Source organism: Microcaecilia unicolor, chromosome 3 (assembly GCF_901765095.1).
Source record: "Microcaecilia unicolor chromosome 3, aMicUni1.1, whole genome shotgun sequence".
NCBI lineage: Eukaryota > Metazoa > Chordata > Amphibia > Gymnophiona > Siphonopidae > Microcaecilia > Microcaecilia unicolor.
Window position 1 is genome coordinate 157,829,189 of NC_044033.1, and position 23,037 is coordinate 157,852,225.

At 44.2% G+C, this 23,037-nt stretch overlaps 1 protein-coding gene across 2 annotated transcripts in view; it reads right to left on the reverse strand.

Moving 5' to 3' along the window:
• The window catches only part of LOC115465796 (ribosomal oxygenase 1-like), a 229,852-nt gene that overhangs the window by 202,105 nt on the left and 4,710 nt on the right, over positions 1–23,037 (reverse strand). The window contains exon 2 of one of the 2 annotated variants that reach the window (XM_030196523.1): positions 19,623–19,922. The exons of the other annotated variant lie outside the window; for it this stretch is intronic. Within the exon in view, the coding sequence (XP_030052383.1) occupies positions 19,623–19,922 (300 nt within the window). The remainder of the gene's footprint in view (positions 1–19,622; positions 19,923–23,037) is intronic. 2 annotated transcript variants of the gene reach the window in all.

Consider the following 23,037-nt stretch of genomic DNA (forward strand, 5'->3'; position numbering starts at 1 on the left):
GGCATGGAATGACCCTGCAACATCAGGTGGCTGCACGTGCTGAAAAACTTTCAGTTCTCCCAGCAGCATGCACTTCCTGCACTCCAATTCCTGCTACATATTTTCTTCATGCCCTCTGCCTACTGGCTGTGTTGCTAGACCAGCTAGTGAGTCTGTCTCAGATGGCCTGGCGATTGGGTAAAAAAAGCACACTGTCTGCTACCATCTGCATCACAGACTGAGGAGGACAAATAGTGAACATCTGGATTTGGTTCACCCTTTTCAGTTGTACCTCAAGATAAGTTACATTCAGGTATTTCCCTGTCCCTGGAGGACTCAAAATCTAAGTTTGTATATGAAGCAACAAAGGGTTAAGTGACTTCCCCAAGGACACAAGGAACTGCAGAGGATCTGAACTGGGATTCCTTGGTTCTCAGACCACTGCTCTAACCATTAGGTTACTCCTCCATTCACTCAATGTCATGTGTGAATGCAGTGCTCAAGTCCAGTTACAATCCAAAATGGAATCCGCCGCGACACTCCGCGAAGGAGCCGCGCGGGAAGAATGGCGCTTTAACTTCGCCGACTTTATACTGTCGCCCGAGTCAAGGGCGACCATACTATTAACGACTCCCACCTCAAGGGCGGCCCAAGAAGCCGTCCGAGCAGCATGGCCGGCCACAACCGGGAGGGTGGCCAGCGGGGGATGGGCGCCTAAGGCGGGAAAAACCGCCGCAACGGAGGAAAACCCGGGGAACTCTCCATACTCCGAAAAGGCGCCCAAAAAGGGCGTCTCTGCCTTTGAACCCCCCCGCTTTCCCGCTAGACGTGCGCACGCAGTCTGGGGAGCATCTTTTCGCACCCTTGCCATCCGATGCCATAGCCACGTGGAGACCGTTCAGGGAACCCCTTGCCCGCTAGTAAAAGGTAAAATTACCTGCTTCTTGCTCCGAGCTGCAACGATTTGGAGTCCCAGTGAGCAGCTGCAACCAAAGGCGTTTTTCTCTCAAAGACGTCTATTTTTCTGGGGTTTTTTTTCCCGAAAACAGAGCCAGCGGGAGGGGGGAGAAAAGGAGGGACCTGGAACCACCAGGTTTCACTTGCTCAAGAAGAGCGCTCAACCCCAGGTACTCAACAAAACCTAAACAATTAGGCTTGGAGACCTAGCCAGAGCTGCTGCTGTGTGACCACACACCTGCTGAGATAGAGAACATACTGGGGGACTTTCCGGCAGCACATGACCACATATAGGGAGGCAAAAGATTGCCCTCTACCTCCACCTGCTGGTAGATGGACACAACCCACCAATCTATGGATTGATCGGCTTGATGATATGGAAGGTTAGGTTACGCCTACAGCTCAACCCATATAGTAGGGAAAATAAAAGCAGCCCAACTGGGTATGAAAACCTATATGGCATTACCGACTGTAGCTATTTTCAGGTTCCTTTTTCACTGAATACTGTGCTGCTTTTGCCAGTCTGGGGAACAAGTGGTCATATCAGACTGCAGACAGTTCTTACAGTATCTATTATTAAAATGGTTAACGGTTTACAATTAAATAATTGCAAATGGTTAACTTTGGAAACGATGGGGGTCAATATTCAAAGACATTTCCAAGGTTGATTTTTTCTTTTTGAGGGGGGGTGTCAAGCACATTGTTAAATTTAGGTTCTGGTATTAAGGACTTCAATGACATTGCCCTGCGTTATCTTTCTGGCAGAATAATCAATTGTTCCAACAAAGCATTAAGATCCTTGCAAAGAGATATTTTAGTTATCCTGAGGCAGGAAAATCTAAAATACCAGCTGTTGCCATCTCTGAGTGGAATGCTCTTCCCAAAATTGTTAACCAGGGACAACGTAGCTTTTCGAAAGTGTGTAAGGTCTGCTTGTTTCAGGTGGCCTTCCCTAGCTGAGTCACGTTCTGGCCGATATTCAGTGCTATTTAACCGGCCAGGAACGGCTCCTGACCAGTTAAATAGCACTTAGCCAGCTAAGCGCTAATATTCAGCGTGAGATAGCTTGTTATCTCTGCTGAATATCAGCAATTAGCATGTAGTGGATAAGCCACCTATATGGGAAAATTAGGTTCTTACCTTGGTAATTTTCTTTCCTTTAGTCATAGCAGATGAAGCCATTACGTATGGGTTGTGTCCATCAACCAGCAGGGGGAGATAGAGAGCACTCAACTTTTCACAGTGCCTCATGGCCAGCCAGTTCCACTGCCTCTTCAGTATCTGAAGCTTCCAAAGCAGTATGGCAAACCGCAATGGGAATAACATGAACTTTCCTCACAGCAAACGATGGCCCCTTAACAAGGGCATGAACTCAAAAGGAGAGAATGAACACATCCTCCTGGAGGGAATAAACTCGTCCTCCTTATTGTATAACTGGAGGGGATACACGCAACCTCCTGGAGGGAATAAATTCGTCCTCCTTATTGTATAACTGGAGGGGATACACGCAACCTCCTGGAGGGAATAAATTCATCCTCCAAAACATAAACTGGAGGGAATGGATTCATCCTCCTATAAGTGAACATGAATCCTGAAGACTGTTTTCCAACTTTCTCCCAAGGAAGGAACTTCAGGAAACAAGAACAGAACCTGAAACAGATTCACAGCATACAGACAATCATACAGGGAGGGCTCATGGCTTCATCTGCTATGACTAAAGGAAAGAAAATTACCAAGATAAGAACCTAATTTTCCCTTCTTTGTCATCAAGCAGATGAAGCCATTACGTATGGGATGTAACAAAGCAATCCCTATATAGGGTGGGAACAGGTCACACCACGCGCTAGCACTTGTGCTCCAAAACACGCATCCCTCCTAGCAGCCACATCCAGCCTGTAATGTCGGGCAAAATAGAGCTTAGAAGCCCATGTTGCTGCACTGCATATCTCTTAACGAGAGAGTGCTCCAGTTTCAGCCCAAGAGGAAGAAATCGCTCTGGTAGAATGTGCCTTAAAGGCTACAGGCGGAGACCGGCCGGCAAGCAGATAAGCTGAAAAGATAGTTTCTTTGAGCCAGCGGGCAATAGTGGCTTTAGACGCTGGAGACCCTCTGCGAGGACCTGATAGCAAAACAAACAGATGATCATAGATCCTGAAAGAGATAGCAACTCGCAGATACTGCAGCAGAGTCCTGCGCACATCCAACAGGTACAACTGCCCAAAAGATTCTGGAAACTCCTCCTTATCAAAGGAGGGCAAGAAAATAGGCTGGTTTAGCTGAAACGCTGAAACCACCTTAGGCATGAAGGAAGGCATGGTCCGAACCGTGACCCCGGACTCTGAGAATTGCAGAAATGGGTCTCTACAGGAGAGCGCCTGGAGCTCTGACACCCGTCTCGCCGAAGTAATGGCCACAAGAAAAACGGCCTTTAGTGTCAAATCTTTCTCCGATGCTCGCCGAAGCGGCTCAAAAGGAGAAGCCTGCAGGGCCTTCAAAACTAGCCCCAGGTTCCAAGCTGGACAGGGTGCTCGCACGGAAGGCCGGAGCCAAAGCACCCCCTAAGAAACCGTGCCACATCTGGATGAGCAGCTAAAGACACGCCTTCAACCTTACCATGAAGGGAGGCCAATGCTGCCACTTGCACCCGCAGGGAATTATAGGCCAAGCCTATTTGTACACCATCCTGCAAAAAGTCCAGAATCGGCGAGACAGGAGCCCGCATGGGTGTGATCGCTTTTGAAGCACACCAAGACTCAAACTGGCGCCAAATCCTGGCATAAGCCACGGAAGTGGAACGCTTGCAGGCCTGCAGGAGAGTGGAAATGACTGTTTGAATAGCCTTTGTCCCTCAATTGCGCCCTCTCAATCGCCATGCCATAAGACCAAAGCGGCAGGCGTCCTCCATGGCTACCGGGCCCTGTGACAACAGGTTCGGTACCAGAGGCAAAGGAAGGGGAGCCTCCACTAACTTCTGTTGGAGGTCCGCATACCAAGGCCTCCTGGGCCAATCCAGGGCGATGAGGACCACTTCTCCTGGGTGCAGCCGAATCCGCAGGAGCACGCGCCCTATCAAGGGCCACGGAGGGAACACATATAGTAGGCCCGGAGGCCAGGGCTGAGTCAAGGCATCTAACCCTGCCGAGCAAGGATCTCTCCGTCTGCTGAAGAAGCACGGGACTTTGGCATTTGAACTTGTCGCCATAAGATCCATCACGGGCTTGCCCCATTTGGCACATATGTGCAGGACTACTTCGTCTGCTAGTTCCCATTCTGCTGGATCGATTTGATGCCTGCTTAGATAATCGACTTGCACGTTGCTCTGATCTGCAATGTGAGCTGCCGGCAGAAACTGAAGATGCAGCTCAGCCCAGTAGCAAATCTGTTCGGCCTGCGCGGCCAGTGCTCTGCACTGAGTGCCGCCTTGTCGATTTATGTAGGCCACTGCTGTCGTGTTGTCCGACATCACTCTGACAGCCAATCCTTCCAGGGTCACTTGAAAGGCCAGAAGCGCCTGAAACACCGCTTTCAACTCCAGGTGGTTGATGGACCACTCTGACTCCTCGGGTGTCCATAGACCCTGGGCATGCTTCCCCTTGCAATGTGCGCCCCAGCCCTTCAGGCTGGCGTCACTACTAGACACCAATCGGGGAGCACCAGCGGCATTCCTCACCGCAGCATGCTGTCTGAGAGCCACCACTCCATGCTGAGTCGGGCCGCAGGGAGCCAAGAAAGTCTGCATTGATAATCCTGAGAAACTGGAGACCATCTTTGAAGTAGGGAATACTGTAGAGGTCTCAGGTGCGCTCTCGCCCAGGGCACCACTTCCAATGTGGCTGTCATCGATCCCAGAAGCTGGACAATGTCCCAAGCTCGCGGGTGGGGCATCCTCAGGAGCAGACGGACCTGATTCTGAAGCTTGCACCGCCTTAGCTCGGGTAGGTATACATAGCCCGAGTCTGTGTTGAACCTGGCCCCCAAATATTCTAGAGATTGCGAGGGGGTCAGGTAACTTTTGGCCATATTGACGACCCAGCCTAGAGATTGAAGTACTGAGACCACTCTGGCTGTAGCTTGATAGCTCTCTGTTACAGAGACTGCTCTGATGAGCCAGTCGTCTAGGTACGGGTGAACCCTGATACCTTCTCGCCTGAGCAAAGCAGCTACTACCACCATTACCTTCGAAAAAGTTTGGGGAGCTGTGGCGAGGCCAAAAGGCAAGGCCCAGAACTGGAAATGTTTTCCCAACACCGCAAAACCTCTGAAACTTCTGGTGCGGGGGCCAAATTGGTATGTGCAAGTAAGCTTCTTTCAGGTCTAGAGACGTGAGAAACTCTCCTGGCTGTACCGCAGCAATGACAGAGCGCAGGGTTTCCATGTGGAAATGCCGCACTCTCAGGGACTTTTTAATTCTTTTAAGTCCAGAATAGGGCGAAAAGACCCACCTTTTCGCGGCACCACAAAGTAGATGGAGTATCGGCCGTAGCCGTGTTCAGCGGGAGGTACCGGGGACACGGCCCCTAACTGAATCAGACCTTGCAAAGTCTCCTCTACCACCGCCCGTTTGGCGGCAGAACCGCATCGGGACTCCACAAACACGTCTCTTACTGGGGCGTTGAATTCTATTCTGTAGCCATCTCTGATCAGGTCCAGAAACCACTGATCTGAGGAAATATTGGCCCACTCCTCGGCAAAGAGGGAAAGACGTCTTCCGATGACAGGAAGCGAGGAGGGGGCCGGCGCACCATCATTGAGAGGGTCACCCCTGAACTTCAGGCCTAGAGCCGGTGACTGCGGAACGCTTGTACGAGCGAAAGGAGTTCCTCTGCTGAAAAACGGGCACGAGACGTGAACCCAGCAACTTCACCAACCTTTGCTTAGAGGCCATGTCCACTGCCCAATGTCGTAGCCAAATAAGACAGCGAGCCGCCACTGCTACTGCCATTTATTTAGCCGAAGCTCTGACAATATCATAAAGGGCATCAGTCAAAAAGGACAAGGCCGACTCCAGCCGCGGAGCCACATCCGAGAAGGGCTCCGCTCCACTGTCTGTTGCAACCATGCCAGGCAGGCTCTAGCAGCATAACAACTGCATGCAGATGCCCGAACAGTAAGACCTGCAATTTCAAAGGACCGTTTAAATGCTGCTTCCAGCCTACGGTCTTGTATATCCTTCAGGGCAACTCCTCCTTCCACAGGGAGAGTAGTTCTCTTTGTCACCGCAGTGACTAGGGCATCTACTTTAGGCATTGCAAAGTGAGCCAAATGCTCCTCACGCAGAGGGTATAATTGCCCCATAGCCCTGGAAACTTTCAAAGGTCCCTCGGGGTCAGCCCACTGAGCGGAAATAAGCTCTTGGATGGAGTCATGCAAAGGAAAGGCTCCAGCAGGCTTTTTGGTACTAGCCATCCTAGGATTCACAGAGGAGGCCGTGCCACTGTCAGGCTCTTCAATAGAAAGGACCTGTAGGGCATCTGAAATAAGCGCTGGCAGCTCATCACGGTGGAAAATCCTCACCGCGGAGGGATCATCCAGATCCTGTGGTAATTCTGCACCTGACTCTGGCTCCTCAGACCACGAAGGCCTGCCAGAACTCTCCGAATCCTCACAGCCCGACCACGGGGGGTGGGGAGGAGGTGCACCACAATCTGAAGGGGAATTAGCCCTTCTACGCTTTTCTTTATGCCAATTATCAGGGAAAATAGCCTCAGCGGGCAGTCCCAGGCCAGAATCCACCGGGGGGGGGGGGGGGGGGGGGGGGAGACACACACACACAATAGAAAGGGCCTCCTTGAGGGAGAGCTCTTTTCAGCATGTATGCTTTATGCAATAATAACACAAAATCAGGGGAGAAAAACTCGCCCTGGGCACCCAGATCCCGTCTGGGGCTAGCCGCTCCCTGAATAGCCTCAATTCGAGGTCACCCCCGGGCTCAGGGCTCTCCGTCTCTACAGAGGCCGCGCCATGCGGAGAATTCAAAATGGCATCCGCTGTCAGCTCTGAGCGGGAAGAATCATCGTTCGCCATGCTCGGGCTGGCTCTTACACCAGTACAGCATGATTTACAGAGCCCCGCTGCTGATTTGCGCTTGCCACACCGGGAACAGCGCTTTACATTCTCTGCAGCCATCGCCGAAAACGGCGGGAAAATTCAAAATGGTGGTTTCGCGCCAAAAACGCCCCGATCGCAGGCCCACCCCGGAGGAGTTAGAAAACACTCTTACCTCACCAGAGTATCACAGCTCCGGTCCCATAGAAGAATCAAAGGAAAACCTCTGTTCCATTTTTTTTTTTTTTTTTTTTAAACGCTGTGAGGAAAGCAGAGGTAATAAGAACTCCGGAAGCTCAGATGAGTGGGAAAAGCAGGGAAAGGCCAACCAATGTGCCTGCATCCACTGAGTGGGAAAGGACAGGGAAAAGCAAGCTAATATGTCCACATCCACAGGGGCATGGGTAAGGTAGGGAAAGGGCTAACCTATGTGCCTTCAAAGTGAAGCTGCTATAGACTCTAACACCCCGGCTAACAACTGGCAAGCCAGGAGCCACCCCCAGGCAGATTTTTGATGGAGCTCGAAGCTGCTGCAGCCACCCTGCTTGGGGAGATAGAGAATACTGAAGAGGCAGTGGAGCTGGCTGGCCATGAGGCACTGTGAAAAGTTGAGTGCTCTCTATCTCCCCCTGCTGGTTGATGGACACAACCCATACGTAATGGCTTCATCTGCTTGATGACAAGGAACGCACGATATAGCCTGCTATCTGCAAATATTAAACGGAGGCTGGCTAAATTTAGTGGCCAAATCGGACCGCCTAAATAGTGGTCCTATCTTTGGCCACTATAACCAGCCAATGCTGAATATTACTTAACTGGTTAAGTTTGAGCAAGTCAAAATAAACCCGGATGTTCAATGCACATCACTGGAAACAACCCGGCATTGAATGTCCGGGGTTAGCGTCCATCATGACACTTATGCGGGCTGCCTCCCGCGGTCTCAATATCGGGCCCGTTACATCTTGTGATTTTTATGGTTATCATATATTCCAACATTACTTTTGTTATATGGAAATCAAATTAATAATGATGCCTTGTTTTAAAATCTTCCTCCACCCACTTTAAATTTTGATTTGATGTCTGAATGTCTGGTCAAAATTTAACAAGCTAACTGTGGGAAAGGAAATAGGTGTGCCGGGGCAGGCAAAAGGTGTATCTGGACAGTGCAGATATTTAGATATGCTTATGCTGACTCTTGAAGAAATTTAAAAAAATCATGGAGGCGGGACTACATTCCAAGATGGCGCTGTGAATAGACGCACCTGTGTTTGCTCCTGGAGGCTGCTGTGTTTGTGAGTTTCTCTCGGTGCCTCTGTAGCCTCGTTAACCATGGGGAAGCGGAGGGGGAAGGTAAAGGAATTTCCCTCGGTTCCTGTGACCTCCTCGACGTTGAAACAAACAACCCTGCAATTTCCCAGGCAGCAACCGGGTCCTCAGGGAACTTCGACCCCCACTGCAGCTCTCGGCCCTTCAGAGTTGATTGAGAGTGGAAACGGGGCTTCCTTGAGCCCTGTGGAGCGAATTGCACCTCCCCAGCCTGGAAGAGAGTTGCTGGCTGTTCAAACAGAGACAGACGCCGAAGTGGCTCAGCTGGTCCTGTCTGAGGGTGTGACTGCAGCAACGGAGTTAGATTCTCAACTTCGGGAAACATTACTACAACAGGCTTCAAAGGTATTGCCTCAAGCTATTGTTTCCAAGTTAGCTCGGGCTGCTAGTCTATCTCAATCTCCTCCTGTGGCTAGTGGAGTGATTAGACCAGCAATTGTGACGCTGGAGTTACTATGGAACATGGTTTACAATATCCAAACCTCTATGCAAACTACTTTAAAGCAGAATTCTTCTGATATTGAAGTTCTTTCTGAGGCTGCCCTGCTTCAAGCACAAGTGACTGCACAGCAAACCCAGAAATTGGAACGTGTGGATATCAAAATTCAAGAAATGGGATCTATAGAAACAGCTTTGGTTAAAGACAATAATTTCCTACATAAACGACTTGAATACCTTGAAAATCAGACTAAAAGACATAACCTTAGGTTTCTTAATTTTCCCAAATCACCGTTAATTTCTCCTTTGGAGATGGTTAAAAAATATTTGGTGGACATCCTGGGAATGGACAAGGACTCACTCCCTCCCATTACACGGGCTTATTACATCGGGAGTACTGGAGTGGTGGTGGGAAATCCCCCCGTAATAGGGGAGGGAATGAATCTTACCTCATTCCTAGAAAGTTCATTAGAAATAGTTACTCAGAGGTTAACTCTGCTTGCCACTTTTGCGTTGGAGCCTGATAGGAATGCCGTACTACGGCTTTCATTGAGACACTTAGAAAATCTATTTTTGGGCTCAAAGGTCCGTATCTTTCCAGATCTCTCAGGGCCTACACAGATGAGACGAAGGGCCTTTTTGGAACTTCGCCCCAGGGTGGTGGCATTGGGAGCAAATTTTGTTTTGCGATTTCCTTGTTTTTGTAATGTGATGCTTGAGAGTAAACATTTTCAGTTTGTAGATCCAAAACAGTTGAAAGAGTTTATTGATGCAAGAGTTGATGTGAATATAGTAAACCTTCCCTAATTTAGCAGGCTAGGGTCTGAACCAGAGGAAGCATCTATTGATTATTAATTTTTGTATTTCTTTTTCTTTTTTTAATTTCCTTAATCTTGGAATCAAATTTCTTTAACTTGTGGACAAATGGGCTGTAAACATATATACTTATTATTTTTGTTTCCTAATGTTAAATAATGCCGATTGCATATTCACTTTAAGTGGTGATATATTGGAAAATTTAAATAATTAAATAAAAAAAAAAATCATGGAGGCAGAGTCTTACTGTGGATTGAGAACTGGTTCAAAGATAGAAAACAGAGCAGGGCAAATAGTCAATATTCTCAACAGAGATGGGTAAATAGTGGGGCTCCCCTGGGATCTGTGCTGGGACTGCTGCTTTTAACATATTTACAAATGATTAGATGGTCACGTGATGCTACGTCCGCCGCCTTGCCACAAAACCCTGATTTACCATTGCCTCTGTGCTTGCTCTCCAGCCTCTTACCATTCGGGAAAGATTGCTGAATTTTACTGGACATTTTGGATTACAGCTGCAGTGTCTAATGACATTGAAAGCACTCCATGTGGCTCAGGATCAGGGGAAGACAACAGATGACAAAATGGCGCCCAGTCCACCGGAGATTACTACTACTACTTATTTCTATAGCGCTACTAGACGTGCGCAGCGCTGTACACTTGAACATGAAGAGACAGTCCCTGCTTGACAGAGCTTACAATCTAATTAGGACAGACAAACAAGAGATAAGGGAACATTAAAGTGAGGATGATAAAATAAGGGTTCTGAACAAGTGAACAAGGGTTAGGAGTTAAAAGCAGCATCAAAAAGGTGGGCTTTTAGCTTAGATTTGAAGACGGTCAGAGGTGGAGCTTGACGCACCGGCTCAGGAAGTCTATCATATGGTGCAGCAAGATAAAAGGAACGGAGTCTGGAGTTAGCAGTGGAGGAGAAGGGTGCAGATAAGAGAGATTTACCCAGTGAACAGAGTCCCCGGGGAGGAAAGTAGGGAGAGATAAGAGTGGAAAGGTACTGGGGAGCTGCAGAGTGAATGCACTTATAGGTCAATAAGAGGAGTTTGAACTGTATGCGGAAACGGATAGGAAGCCAGTGAAGTGACTTGAGGAGAGGGCTAATATGAGCATAACGACCCTGGCGGAATATTAGTCGTGCAGCAGAATTTTGAACAGATTGAAGAGGAGAGAGATGGCTAAGAGGGAGACCTGTGAGAAGCAAGTTGCAATAGTCTAAGCAAGAGGTGATAACAGCGTGGATGAGGGTTCTGTGGAAATGACTTCCGTAATGGAGATTTTGCTGGTTAAACGCTTTAACCACATTAATACGAAACTGGAACTTTTACAAACTCAGAGGGTCTTTTCCTAAGGTGCGCTCACGTTTTTGGCGCGTGCTAAAATTGTGGGCGAGCTAAACATTAAAGACGTGAATGCACTCCTATGGGCATCTCTAATGTTTAGCACGCCCACAATTTTAGCGCACACTAAAAACGTGAGCGTGCCTTAGTAAAAGACACCCTCAATTGGGAGACTTAAGGAATTCACTTCTTATCAGGCCCGCACCAGTGAAGTGGAAAATTGCGTTACCGCAGTGGAGGATACTCAAACACAGCTTAACAAGCAGCTGGCGGCTTTAGACGATAAAGTGGAAGATCTGGAAAAATAGGGCTAGAAGAAACTATTTGAGACACATAGGGCTCCCAGAGTCTATCAGAGAAACTGAACTTATCATTTTTTTGGAATTATGGCTGAAGCGTGAACTGAACCCATCAGACTGTTATGGTCCATTCCGGGTGGAACAACCATGCAGAATGGGTTTGCGCCAGTCCACCTCTAACAGGCTGTGTATGGTAATAATGAAGATTTTAAAATTTGCTCATAAGACAGCTATATTGCAGGCTCTGCGTGCTGGTAAACAGCTACAATATGAGAATAAGTGCATATTTTGTTTTCAAGATTATTCTATGCGTGTAGCAATACAATGCACGGCTTTTTTAGCCCTACATGTTCTAAGCTATTCCACCTCCCTTCTCTTTACTTACCCACCCAATGGGACTATTGGCTTGAAGTATATAGAGGCATTGCTAAATAAGTTGTCTCCTATACAGATTCTCATAAGAACTGTGCTATGGGCCTCTTAGGGGGATTGCGGGAGTCTGCATATTGGGCTATGATTGTTCTTGTGTATATACTCAGGAGTTTATCTCTCATTAAAGTTTGATGGGTGCAGTTACAATGAGGCACCTGTTGTGCTATCACACTATAGATGGGTTTTAGTGTAGTGGGGCAGGCATCAAGGTGCGATGGCTCCTACGTGGAGAGCTTATGGGTACACTGGTAGGGGTTTACTTGAGGTAGAGGGAAGGGGTGAAAGGGGGGAGGGAAGTGGACTTTGGTTGGTACCATACCAGGTTGGGAGGACTTTTGGGGATTTCTGTCTGAGGGTTATATTGGCCACATGGTTTGACGTCTAGAAGGGTTTATCTTTATAATGAGGCTCAGGATGTCCATGGTGTTGGCCGGTGGCTAGGACAACTCCTCTTTAGAGAACTTCACCACCTGTATGGTTGGCTAGTTCAAATTTTGGCAGCCATATATAATATGCCAATTGCAACATGGAATGTAGATGGTATAAATTCCCCTATTAAACGAACTAAGATCTTTTATAGCATCTTTAGCGAAATAAAATAGATGTTGCATTCTTGTAAGAAACCCACATCACAGCAACACAACATGCCAAATTAAAAATGTGATGGTGGGGGTCCTGGTAGCCAAAGAAACAAATTGGTTTCTGTTCCTGTGGAGAGTGTGAACCCTAACAGTAAAGGGGTGGAAAGGACCCAAAATCAAATGGTCAACCACACAAGGGTAAGATGCTCCAAAAGAACCCTTTATTCAGACCCAACACGGTACGTGTTTCGGCTAGAACAGCCTTCTTCAGGGGTCAATATATTTGTATTTCAAAATTTTAAACTGAATTTGTGATGTTGTTTTTAGTACATCTTTTGGATTTATATTAAAATTATGGTTTTTAAGACTGTGTAAATGAATATTATCTAGTGTTATCTATGGTTTTTATATTTGTTGTTTACATATTTAAATTTTATAGACCCCTGAAGAAAGCTGTTCTAGCCGAAATACGGACCGTGTTGGGTCTGAATAAAGAGTTCTTTTGGAGCATCTTACCCTTGTGTGGTTGACTGACCATTTGATTTTGGGTCCTTTCTACCCCTTTACTGTTTGGGGGTCCTGGTAGCTGCACATGCACAGGGAACGAAAGGTGGGACTTAAATTCATACATCAAGAAGACAGACAACTGATAAAAATTACCACGACCTCGAACCCAACTGAACACCATCAACTAATACAAATAGGTTACATTAATGCAAGATTGGCAGTCAATAAAACCACAACAACAACCGACTGGATTACTGATGAACATCTTGATTTCCTACTCATTAGCGAAATTTGGATTCACGACTCCAAAGACCCAATAATTCTAGAGCTCTGCCTGCCTGGATACAAAATTACCCACTGGACAAGAGAAGGAAAAAGAGGAGGAGGCATAGCAATAATTTATAAATCCCAATTCACAGTCACAACAATCGCAGAATCTATGCTTCCTCAACTTGAAATTGCCTCAGTCAGAATCAACCACCCCAAACTACGTGATCACCTAAATCTAATCCTATTCTACAGACCCCCGGGCAACTGGCAAAACTCACAAACACACTTTATGAACTTCATATCGAATACTTGCATTTCCACCCAAGACCTTCTCATAGCAGGAGACATCAATCTTCATCTTGAAGACACTAACTCAAGCAATGTACACGAATGCAAGGAATTCCTCCAACTATGGGAGCTCCACTGGCCAAATATGCAACCCACCCATAACAAAGGACACACATTAGACATTATCACCCACAAATTCTCAACAGAACCTAATCTTACACTTATAAACACAAAGTGGACAGCCACGCCATGGTTTGATCACTACAAAGCAAACCTCTCCCTCCGCTGGAGAACAAAAAAGACAACAAAAACTAGAGAAACAAACCTATACTACGAGAGGCAAAATAGATCCACCAACATTCTGGCAGCAATTCTATACTGACGAATGGATAACACCTACAGACTTGCCTCAATTTCTCCAAGAATGGGACAACAGATGCAATACAGTACTTGACATTGCACCACTTCAAACCAGAACCTCACATAGAAAAAAACTCAATACCATGGTTCAATGAAGAACTGAAAGAACAAAAAACACAGGTCAGAAGACTAGAACGAGCTTGGAACAAGAAAAAAGAAGAACACACACTCAAAGACTGGAAACAGCAACAAAGAAAATACAAATACACTATCAGACAAACTAAAAGAACGTACTACAAAACCAAAATAGGACCAAACTACAAGGACACACACAAACTCTTCTCACTCGTAAACAAACTCCTAAACACTACACAGGTTACCTCTAACAATATAGACACTCCATCTGCAACCAATCTTGCAAATTACTTCAATGAAAAAATTATAAAGCTCCGACTCATGATACCCACCAACACAATTGAGTACACAAGTATCCTTGAATGTGTAGATTCAAAACCAGAAGTCCAGCAGATCGATCATGGACCAACTTTGACATGATAACACCAGATGAACTCTCACGATGGCTTGGAAAATACGCCAAGTCACAATGCAAATTAGATATTTGCCCCATTAGCCTAATAAGATCCGCCCCCAAACAATTCAAAAAAGACCTCACGAATCATGTAAACCACAGGCTTCAAAATGGTCTCTTTCCCACGGAGAAAGGAAACATCTTACTTACTCCGATACCAAAAGATGCTAAGAAAAGTACATGGACCTAACCAATTATTGCCCAGTAGCATCTATCCCGCTCATAACCAAACTAATGGAGGGCATAGTGACGAAACAACTCTCTGAATACCTAAAGAAACACTTAATTCTACATGAATCTCAATCAGGATTTCGGTCAAATCACAGCACCGAAACTGTACTAGTTTCCGCAATGAACTCATTCAAACAAGCAACTGCAACTGGTAATAACATACGCCTCCTACAATTCGACATGTCCAGTGCCTTCGACATGGTTAACCATGAAATACTACTACATATACTAGAATACTTCGGAGTAGGAGGTAAAGTTCTCAAATGGTTCAAAGGATTCCTGACTACAAGATCATACCAAGAACAACGAACGCGGACATATCAACCCCATGGATACCTGAATGTGGAGTTCCCCAAGGTTCCCCCTTATCACCAACTCTCTTCAACCTAATGATGATACCTTTAGCTAAACTACTGGCCAACCAGAACCTTAATCCCTACATATACGCAGACGATGTCACGATTTACATTCCATTCAAACATGATCTAAATGAAATCACCAACGAGATCAACCAAAGCCTACAAACCATGCACTCCTGGGCGGATGCATTCCAGTTAAAACTCAACGCGGAAAAAACACAATGTCTTGTACTCACCTCACAACACAACAAAAACAACTACTCCACCATAACCACAGCATACTGCTCCCTCCCCATTGCACAAAACCTAAAAATTCTCGGAGTTACCATTGACCGAAACCTCACACTCGATGCCCACATGAAGAACACAACGAAAAAGATGTTCTACTCCATGTGGAAACTCAAAAGAGTAAAACCTTTCTTCCCGAGATACATATTCCGTACCTTAGTACAGTCAATGGTAATAAGCCATCTGGACTACTGCAACGCATTGTACGCGGGCTGCAAAGAACAAAATATTTAAAAACTCCAAACAGCTCAGAATACCGCCGCCAGACTCATATTTGGAAAAACCAAATACGAAAGTGCAAAACCCTTAAGAGAGAAACTTCATTGGCTCCCACTCAAGGAACGCATTGCGTTCAAAATCTGCACGATTGTACACAAAATCATTCACGCAGACGCCCCAATCTTCATGCTAAACCTTGTGGACCTGCCCCCCAGGAACGCCATAAGAACATCCCGCAAATTTCTCAACCTGCACTTCCCCAGCTGTAAAGGACTAAAATACAAGCTGATACATGCCACCACCTTCTCTTACATGAGTACGCAGCTGTGGAATGCATTGCCTACAGCCCTGAAAGCAATTGACGAAATAACTAGCTTCCGCAAATTTTTGAAGACTCATCTCTTCAACAAGGCCTACTAAGAGAACCCACAGCCTCACATTACCTCACCAATATTCCCATTATTACCTCACCAATATTCCCAATTACTAAAGTCCACCTTCTATACCATCTGAATAACAACTTCCTTCTTTCTTCCTTTACGTACAATACTAAGTGTTTTTGTTATCATGAAATGACTATACCATAACAAACTATTGAGCCACATTGAGCCTGCAAATAGGTGGGAAAATGTGGGATACAAATGCAATAAATAATAATAATTTTATTTAGGAAGGGTGTAACAGCCCAAGTTCAATCACTTTATACTGACCCGAGTGGTAGCTATCTTTTGTGTAAAGCACTTGTAGATTAGAGACAACTGTTCTGTGCAACGTACAGTTAGATTTGCAGTCACAATTAGGTACTGCACCGCAAAGACACTAGGTTTTTCCCCTGGCATTTTATCGTGATCCTAAGTTTCAAGGACGTGTCCTTTACTGCTGGCAGGTGTATAAGGCTAATAATGCTGCATATATTACTTTTCCAGTGATATACTGGGAGACAGCAAAGGTGGTCTTTTGAGGAGAAATTATTAGTTACTCTTCCCACATCAGGAAAACAAGAGATCGAGAAGTCTTGCGTTTGTGAGATCAATTAAATAGGGATCGATGGCGTTTCAGGGGGTTGCATACTGCAGCTCATAAACAAGTTCTTGAGCTTCAAACTGCACTGAACACCCTCATATATTGGTATAGGAGAAAGTGGGATGTTTGACCACGGAACACCAAAAACTGGATAGATTGATCTTAAAAACACTTGTTTATTCATGAAAAAAAGACAACACAAACGTTGTGTTTCGGCTGTTAGGCCTGCATCAGGAGTCTCAGTCGATGGAGAACAGCTGATAAAAACGTTTACATGTACGTGGTACGGTGATCCATATAGTAGGTCTGTTGCTCAGTCACCGGAGAACAGCTGATGCAAACGTTGAAAGACACGTGGTGTGTTGATCTACAAGGTGGGTCTTTAAAAAGACCTTTACGAAGAAACTTAATCGTAGACAATTGGAATGCCAGCGTGAAGCAAAAAAGGTCTGATCCTACATGGCACAAGACAAGGATGCCCCCTTTTCCCACTTTTATTCGCATTAACTTTACATCCTTTGATTAGGGATATTGTGACAACCCAGGATATTAACGGGGTGTGCACTAGTTGGATGAACTTTAAAATAGCAACATTTGCTGATGATTTATTAAGTTCACCTATTCAATCCCCGAGTTTCATTGACTGCTTTATTGGAACTCTTTAACGAATATGGGGATTATGTGGGTTTTAAATTAAATCTTGCTAAGTCAGAGGTCCTCCACTCCTATTACAGGTGCACACATCTTGGGGGCCACAGTTTCCCTTAAGCTGGGTGGATAACTCTTAAATATCTTGGCATTTGAGTATGAGGATCTCAGAAATTTATTCTTTGAATATTGGTAAATCACTGGATGTTACTAAACATCAGTTGGTCGTCTGGCGAGATCTGCCTCTGCCGTTAATAGGCAGAGTAAGTCTAATTCGTATGGTCATGTTCCCTAAATGGCTCTATGCTCTCCAAACGTTTCCCCTTCATTTAATGCAGAAAGATCTGAAACTGTTTTACCGTCTGATCTCTCATTTTTGTTGGGTGGGCATGAAATCCAAATTGCAATATAAATTATTACTAGGTAATTAAAGTAATGGAGGCCTGGGACTCCCAGATATAAAGCTTTATAATCAAGCGTGCTTGCTACAACACCTTAGGGACTAGATGTTACATCGTCAGATCTATGCCCCATTGGATATGAAGAGTATTATGCTCCATACAACTTCAACTTTTTGTTGCATTGTAGACAGCTTTGCCTTCCATCTACCTTTCAATACAACATTTTACTTCATGTGGAGCTTGTTGGTGACTAAGTTAGGGGGAGACCCGTTGGTTACAGATCAGCTTCCAATTCAAGGTAATATGGATTTTGAACCCGATACAGATAATCCAGTATTCACTGTGTGGGGTAATAAGAATATTACTTTGTTGGAACGTGTGTTAAGAATGGAGGGACAGTTAATCAATTTTGAAGTTTTGTAGCAGTGTATCGATATCATTTGGGGAAACAGATTTGCATATTGTCAATTAAAACACTATTAGCTTCGTTGGACTTGGACAAACTGGCCATGAATTTGGGTAACCAAGTCCGTTTTTTTTTCCTTGCATCTCTAACTCTAAACTTTCAGAACTTCATAAAACAATACTTAAATGGGAGCCTAGGAAGGATCTTGCAGTGGTTCATCAGAGGAGGATGGAGGATCTGAGGATTCCCTTGAAGGATTGGGACTTCCAGGCAAGTTTACAACAACGCCTCTCTATTACGAAATGTGCAAGACTTCAGGAACGTTATTATAGGGTACTTTACAGGGCTTATTTCACCCAGCAACAATTGTGTTATTCAGGTGGTACTCCATCAGCTTCTTGTAGCAAATGTGGGCACTATCTATTCCTTTTGATCTTGCCCACTGATATGACTTCTGGGGGCAAATTAGTTAGATACCTAGAAAACTTATGTGGCATCAGCTTTTATTGGATAGACTCAGAGCTTATCGGGGTCTAGGCAGGGGTACCATTATTCTATGCCGTAAATTATGTCTGGTGGGACGTAAATGTATACTTCAATATTGGACAGTTCCAACATCTCCAGAATATTGGCACTGGAGAAATAAAGTCCACCAGTTGGTTGTATGGGAGGCTAAAGAGGCTAGGGAATACCTTAAATACAGGAAATCTTTTTTTGTGGGTTTGGAACTCTGCAGTCGCTAATGCCACGGGGACGTAGCTTGCTTCTCAACACACTATGAGAGTCCTGGTCTGCTCTCAGTGGGGTATAAGGGTTATTGCCCTCACTAAATCAATATAGCTCTGTGTGTATATAATATATATATATATATATATATATATAAAGAATACAAGCTCCTGTGGATCTGGACATGATGCTGTTGTTTTAAGAGGGATGAGTAGTGGGGAGTTATATGCTTTATAGGAGGGTTTAGGAAGGGGTGAGGGGATGTTGATCTATAATGTGTTAAAAAGAGGGGGGAGAATGGATGATGAAACGAAAAAATTCATACTTTGTTTATTCTGATTTTCTCTCTGTATTTCTAATAAAAGATTTTTCACACAAAAAGGATCTAGAGATGGGAGTAACTAGTGAGGTAATTAAATTTGCTGCTTTTTACTGAAATATGTGCCATTCTGCCTAAACAAGCTGAATTCTAAACACCAGTTCCCCTTTAACCTTTTCTTTATGGAACTGGGGTTTAAATGACCAAATATTGGGGAAAAATAGTAAACTGGTTTACTAGATTACCAGCTTGCACACCTACAAACCCACCTGTACCGCCACCCTTCGCATCACCATTGTTTCTTCTTCCACACACTCCTCCTCATTGCTTTCACCTCCCAAGAATGCTGAGCCTTGCTGATTAAAGCCATCAGAACCTTCATAAACGGTGGCATTCTGAGCTTCTGCTCAGTGCCCATAGAAGCCCCTGCTTCTTGAACCAGCAAATCTTGCAGCTCAAGAACAGAAAGTGGTATTCTTGAAGAAAGAAGGCTGCCGATTGCTATAAACCATTTGGGCAAATAGCGGATAATAAATTTGCTAAAAGAAATAATAAATACAAATAAAATTTTTACCAGAATGTCACAAAACCTCTCTTATTCCTAGTAAATATAAGATGTGATCCTTTTAACTAAATCTAATCTAGCTTCATTTAACCCTCTATTGCCTCAAGTACAAACTCAGATAGTGAGCCCGCCAGGGACAGAAAAATAACTACTGTACCTAAATGTGGTTTGATAGCTTTCAGAAATAAGATCTCTTACCTTTCGAATTTTGCAGGCAATGACTACCTCCGTTTCCTCCTTTTTCATTATTTTTGTTTTCTTGCTTGGTTTCCTTGCCTTTTCCGGTCTGTTACCGATAGGGGCTACAGTTGTATTTTCTTCTTCTTGCATTCTGTTTATGTGTTTTTGCTGTTTAGGTTCATCAGGTTGACTTGATATATGGTTGAAAGCTGGAAAGGTCTCTACCTTTGGCTTAGGCTGCTTCAGATTCTTTTTTATTCTTTTACCCTTTACAGACAAGTGTATGTCAGTTTTTTTCTTCTTTGAAATGCCATTTGTCTGCAAGACAGATGCAAAGAAGTACCATAAATTTGGCTGATACATCATGTCAAATTATTGAACAGCAGTCACATTTCTCCTTCCCTTGCACAAGACAGGGGACACACCAGAACAGCCTATCTTTACTTCCTAATTTGAAGAGCCCATCTCAACATTAGAAATCACCCTTGTCCAGCAAACTGTTGTACCACCACCAATAACCACTGCTTACTTCAGAGTGATGCAAGAAGGCCTGCGGTGCAGTACCTCCAATGAATTAATTAGGATTCTTAGCATTTTCTATTCAAAATGCCCCCATCCTTCCTATATGATACATGCTTATATCTGTGGTGCCCTCAGGTGATGAAGGAGGCAAGCCAAAACTTCTTTGGAGCTCTACCAGGTACTATTACTGATTTGACCAGTTAGCAGAGTATCTTCTACACTTGAGGGCCACAACCCAGTCAGCTTTCAGGATTTCTATGCTGAATATGCCTGAGATCTATTTGTATAGAACAAAGGTAATGCATGCAAATAGATCTCATACATATTCACTGCAGAAATCCTGAAAACCCAACTGGGTTGCAGCCCTTGAGAACCAACTTTAGATGCCCCTCTACAACATCTCTCCTTACCAGATGACTGGTGAAGCCTGCAACAACCCAGCCTACAGAGTGGGAGCACAAACTGGACACCAAGCCTGGTCTCCTGTTAAAAAGCAAAGAGTAACAGCATAGCCACGGGCCACAGGCCCAGCCCCATCATTCTAACCGAGGGATCTACCATATTTTCTAAGATGAAAATTGAAAATGTGAAAGAATATTTTTATTAGCCTACAATAACACTAGCAAAACTTAAAAAATTTTCACACAGTTATATTTATCCAATTTTTTTACCGACAATATAAAACATATATTTGCACATCATCTCTCTATATAAAAGGCAAAACCAACATTCTATGAAGCCTCCAGCCGGAAGTGTGAAGGGGGCGAGATATCCGGTTTCCCTATGAGTGTCTGCCCCGCCCTCTCTGTAACACAGTCAGTGAAGGAAAACAGCAGAGCACGAAATCAAATCGCTGGCTCTGTAACAGTGAAGGACTCAGAGGGGGAGGGGAGAGAGGCCAGAGGGCAGGGACACACACACTCCCACATGCACACAGAAGAAAACATTGCTAGCCCCCGTTTCATTTGCATCAGAAACGGGGCTTTTTTACTAGTATATTAATATCTTCTTCAGTAACACTGAAGAACTGGTTAAAAGATTTATTTATTTGCTGCACTTATATCCCACATTTTCCCACCTATTTGCAGGCTCAATGTGGCTCACAAAATGTTACAGCAACATGTACACATTATAGGATAAGAATTTCAAAATATAGATACAGAGGGTACATAGAATATCAAAGCAATCATAACGGAATAGAAAACAGAGTAGGGTTAAATGGTCAATATTCTCAATGGAGAATGGTAAGTAGTGGGATTCCCAAACATTTGCATGTTAAACCAGAATCTAAACCTCCTCCCAATTTCATGGAAGCTGTGCATAGGCAAGGAGCTTCCCCTGCCACCTGATGACTCAGAACTTCCTTTTGACAATGAATGCAAGATGCTATTGATTTCAAGGTATCCTGATTTCAGATTTTGAAATATGAAAAAAATGTGTGACTTAAAACCAAAATACAATATTTACTAAAGGTTTTCTCTCATTTTGCATTCATAAAAGAATGTTTTCTAATAGGGCTATACACTTTCACCAATTACTTAAAATAGTGTTTTAAGCTGATCAAGACCAATTGTGCATAGAAAACTCTCCTACATGCATAACAATTCTCTTACATATACCCACATCAAAGTATTTTATACAGGCAATATGTAGAAATTTATTAAAGAACAAAAACAGGACCATAAAAGGCCTAGAATTTCTGCATCTGGAGACAGGACATTTACCTTCTATTTACAGAAGAAAAGTAAAACTGAATTGAAACATCAGTGAATGTGTATTTTGAAAATATACTGCAATAGGTCTAAAGAGGACAAAGTACTAATCCACGCATTAGAGCAGGGCAGATCTGCTAAGTACGTCAGATTTCAAGCAGTCTTTTCATATTCTTTTTGTTTTTTGGCTGCCTGCCTCTGGAACAGCCTTCCCGTTGAGATTCGACATTTGAAGGATTATTTTAACTTCCACAAAGCTTTGAAGACTTACTTGTTTTCTCAATATTAACCATCTCTCTGACCTCACGTGCAACTTTCTTTAAATCAGTCACCTTACTTTCTAACTCTTCTTACTCTCTTACCTATCTATATGTTACATCTTTGCTTTTCCCTTCACTATCAATTAAAATAGTGAATACTTTGTATTGTTATTTGAATATTTTTACTGCTGTAATTGCCTATTGCTCATGTTTGATCTATTCTTACTGTACACCGCCTTGAGTGAATTCCTTCAAAAAGGCAGTAAATAAATCCTAATAAATAAATACTGCCGGTATTGGGTTGCTTTTTTTTCCCCCTCCTCGTGCAATAAATTACTTTTTTTTAGTTTTCTATTACTTTTTTGTTATTCCTGATGATTTATCAGTGCTACTTAGGGCCCGGTTTACTAAGGTGCACTAGAGTTTTTAGCGTGCCCTAAAAATTAGTGTGTGCTGTGTAGATGCCCATAAGAATGTTATGGGCGTCTACATGGTTAGCGCATGCTAAATGCTAATGCACCTCTAGCGTGGCTTAGTAAAGAGGGCCCCTTAGTTTTTTTTTACCTTGCCTTGAATCTCATATTAGTATGGTGTCATCTCAGTTTTTGTGGTTGAGTACTTTACCCTTCATTTCACAGCTGCAGTACCTCCCCCTTAACCCCACCTTTAGTGATGCAATCACCTTGGTTCCTCCTCTCCCTGCTATTTTACTTCTATTTATTCAAACCTTCAATAAAATTAAAGAAAAAAGTTGCGCATATTTCACACTGGTACAAGAAAGGAAATGGCATTCACTAATGCAAAATCAGAAAAAATAGAAAAGGAGTAGCAGACTTTCAAAATATTCTCGAAAAGCATGAAACATGCAGTTTGCTAGCAAAGGGGGTATTTTTCTAAAGTGCACTAGCATTTTTAGCCCGTGCTAAAATTCAGATGGTG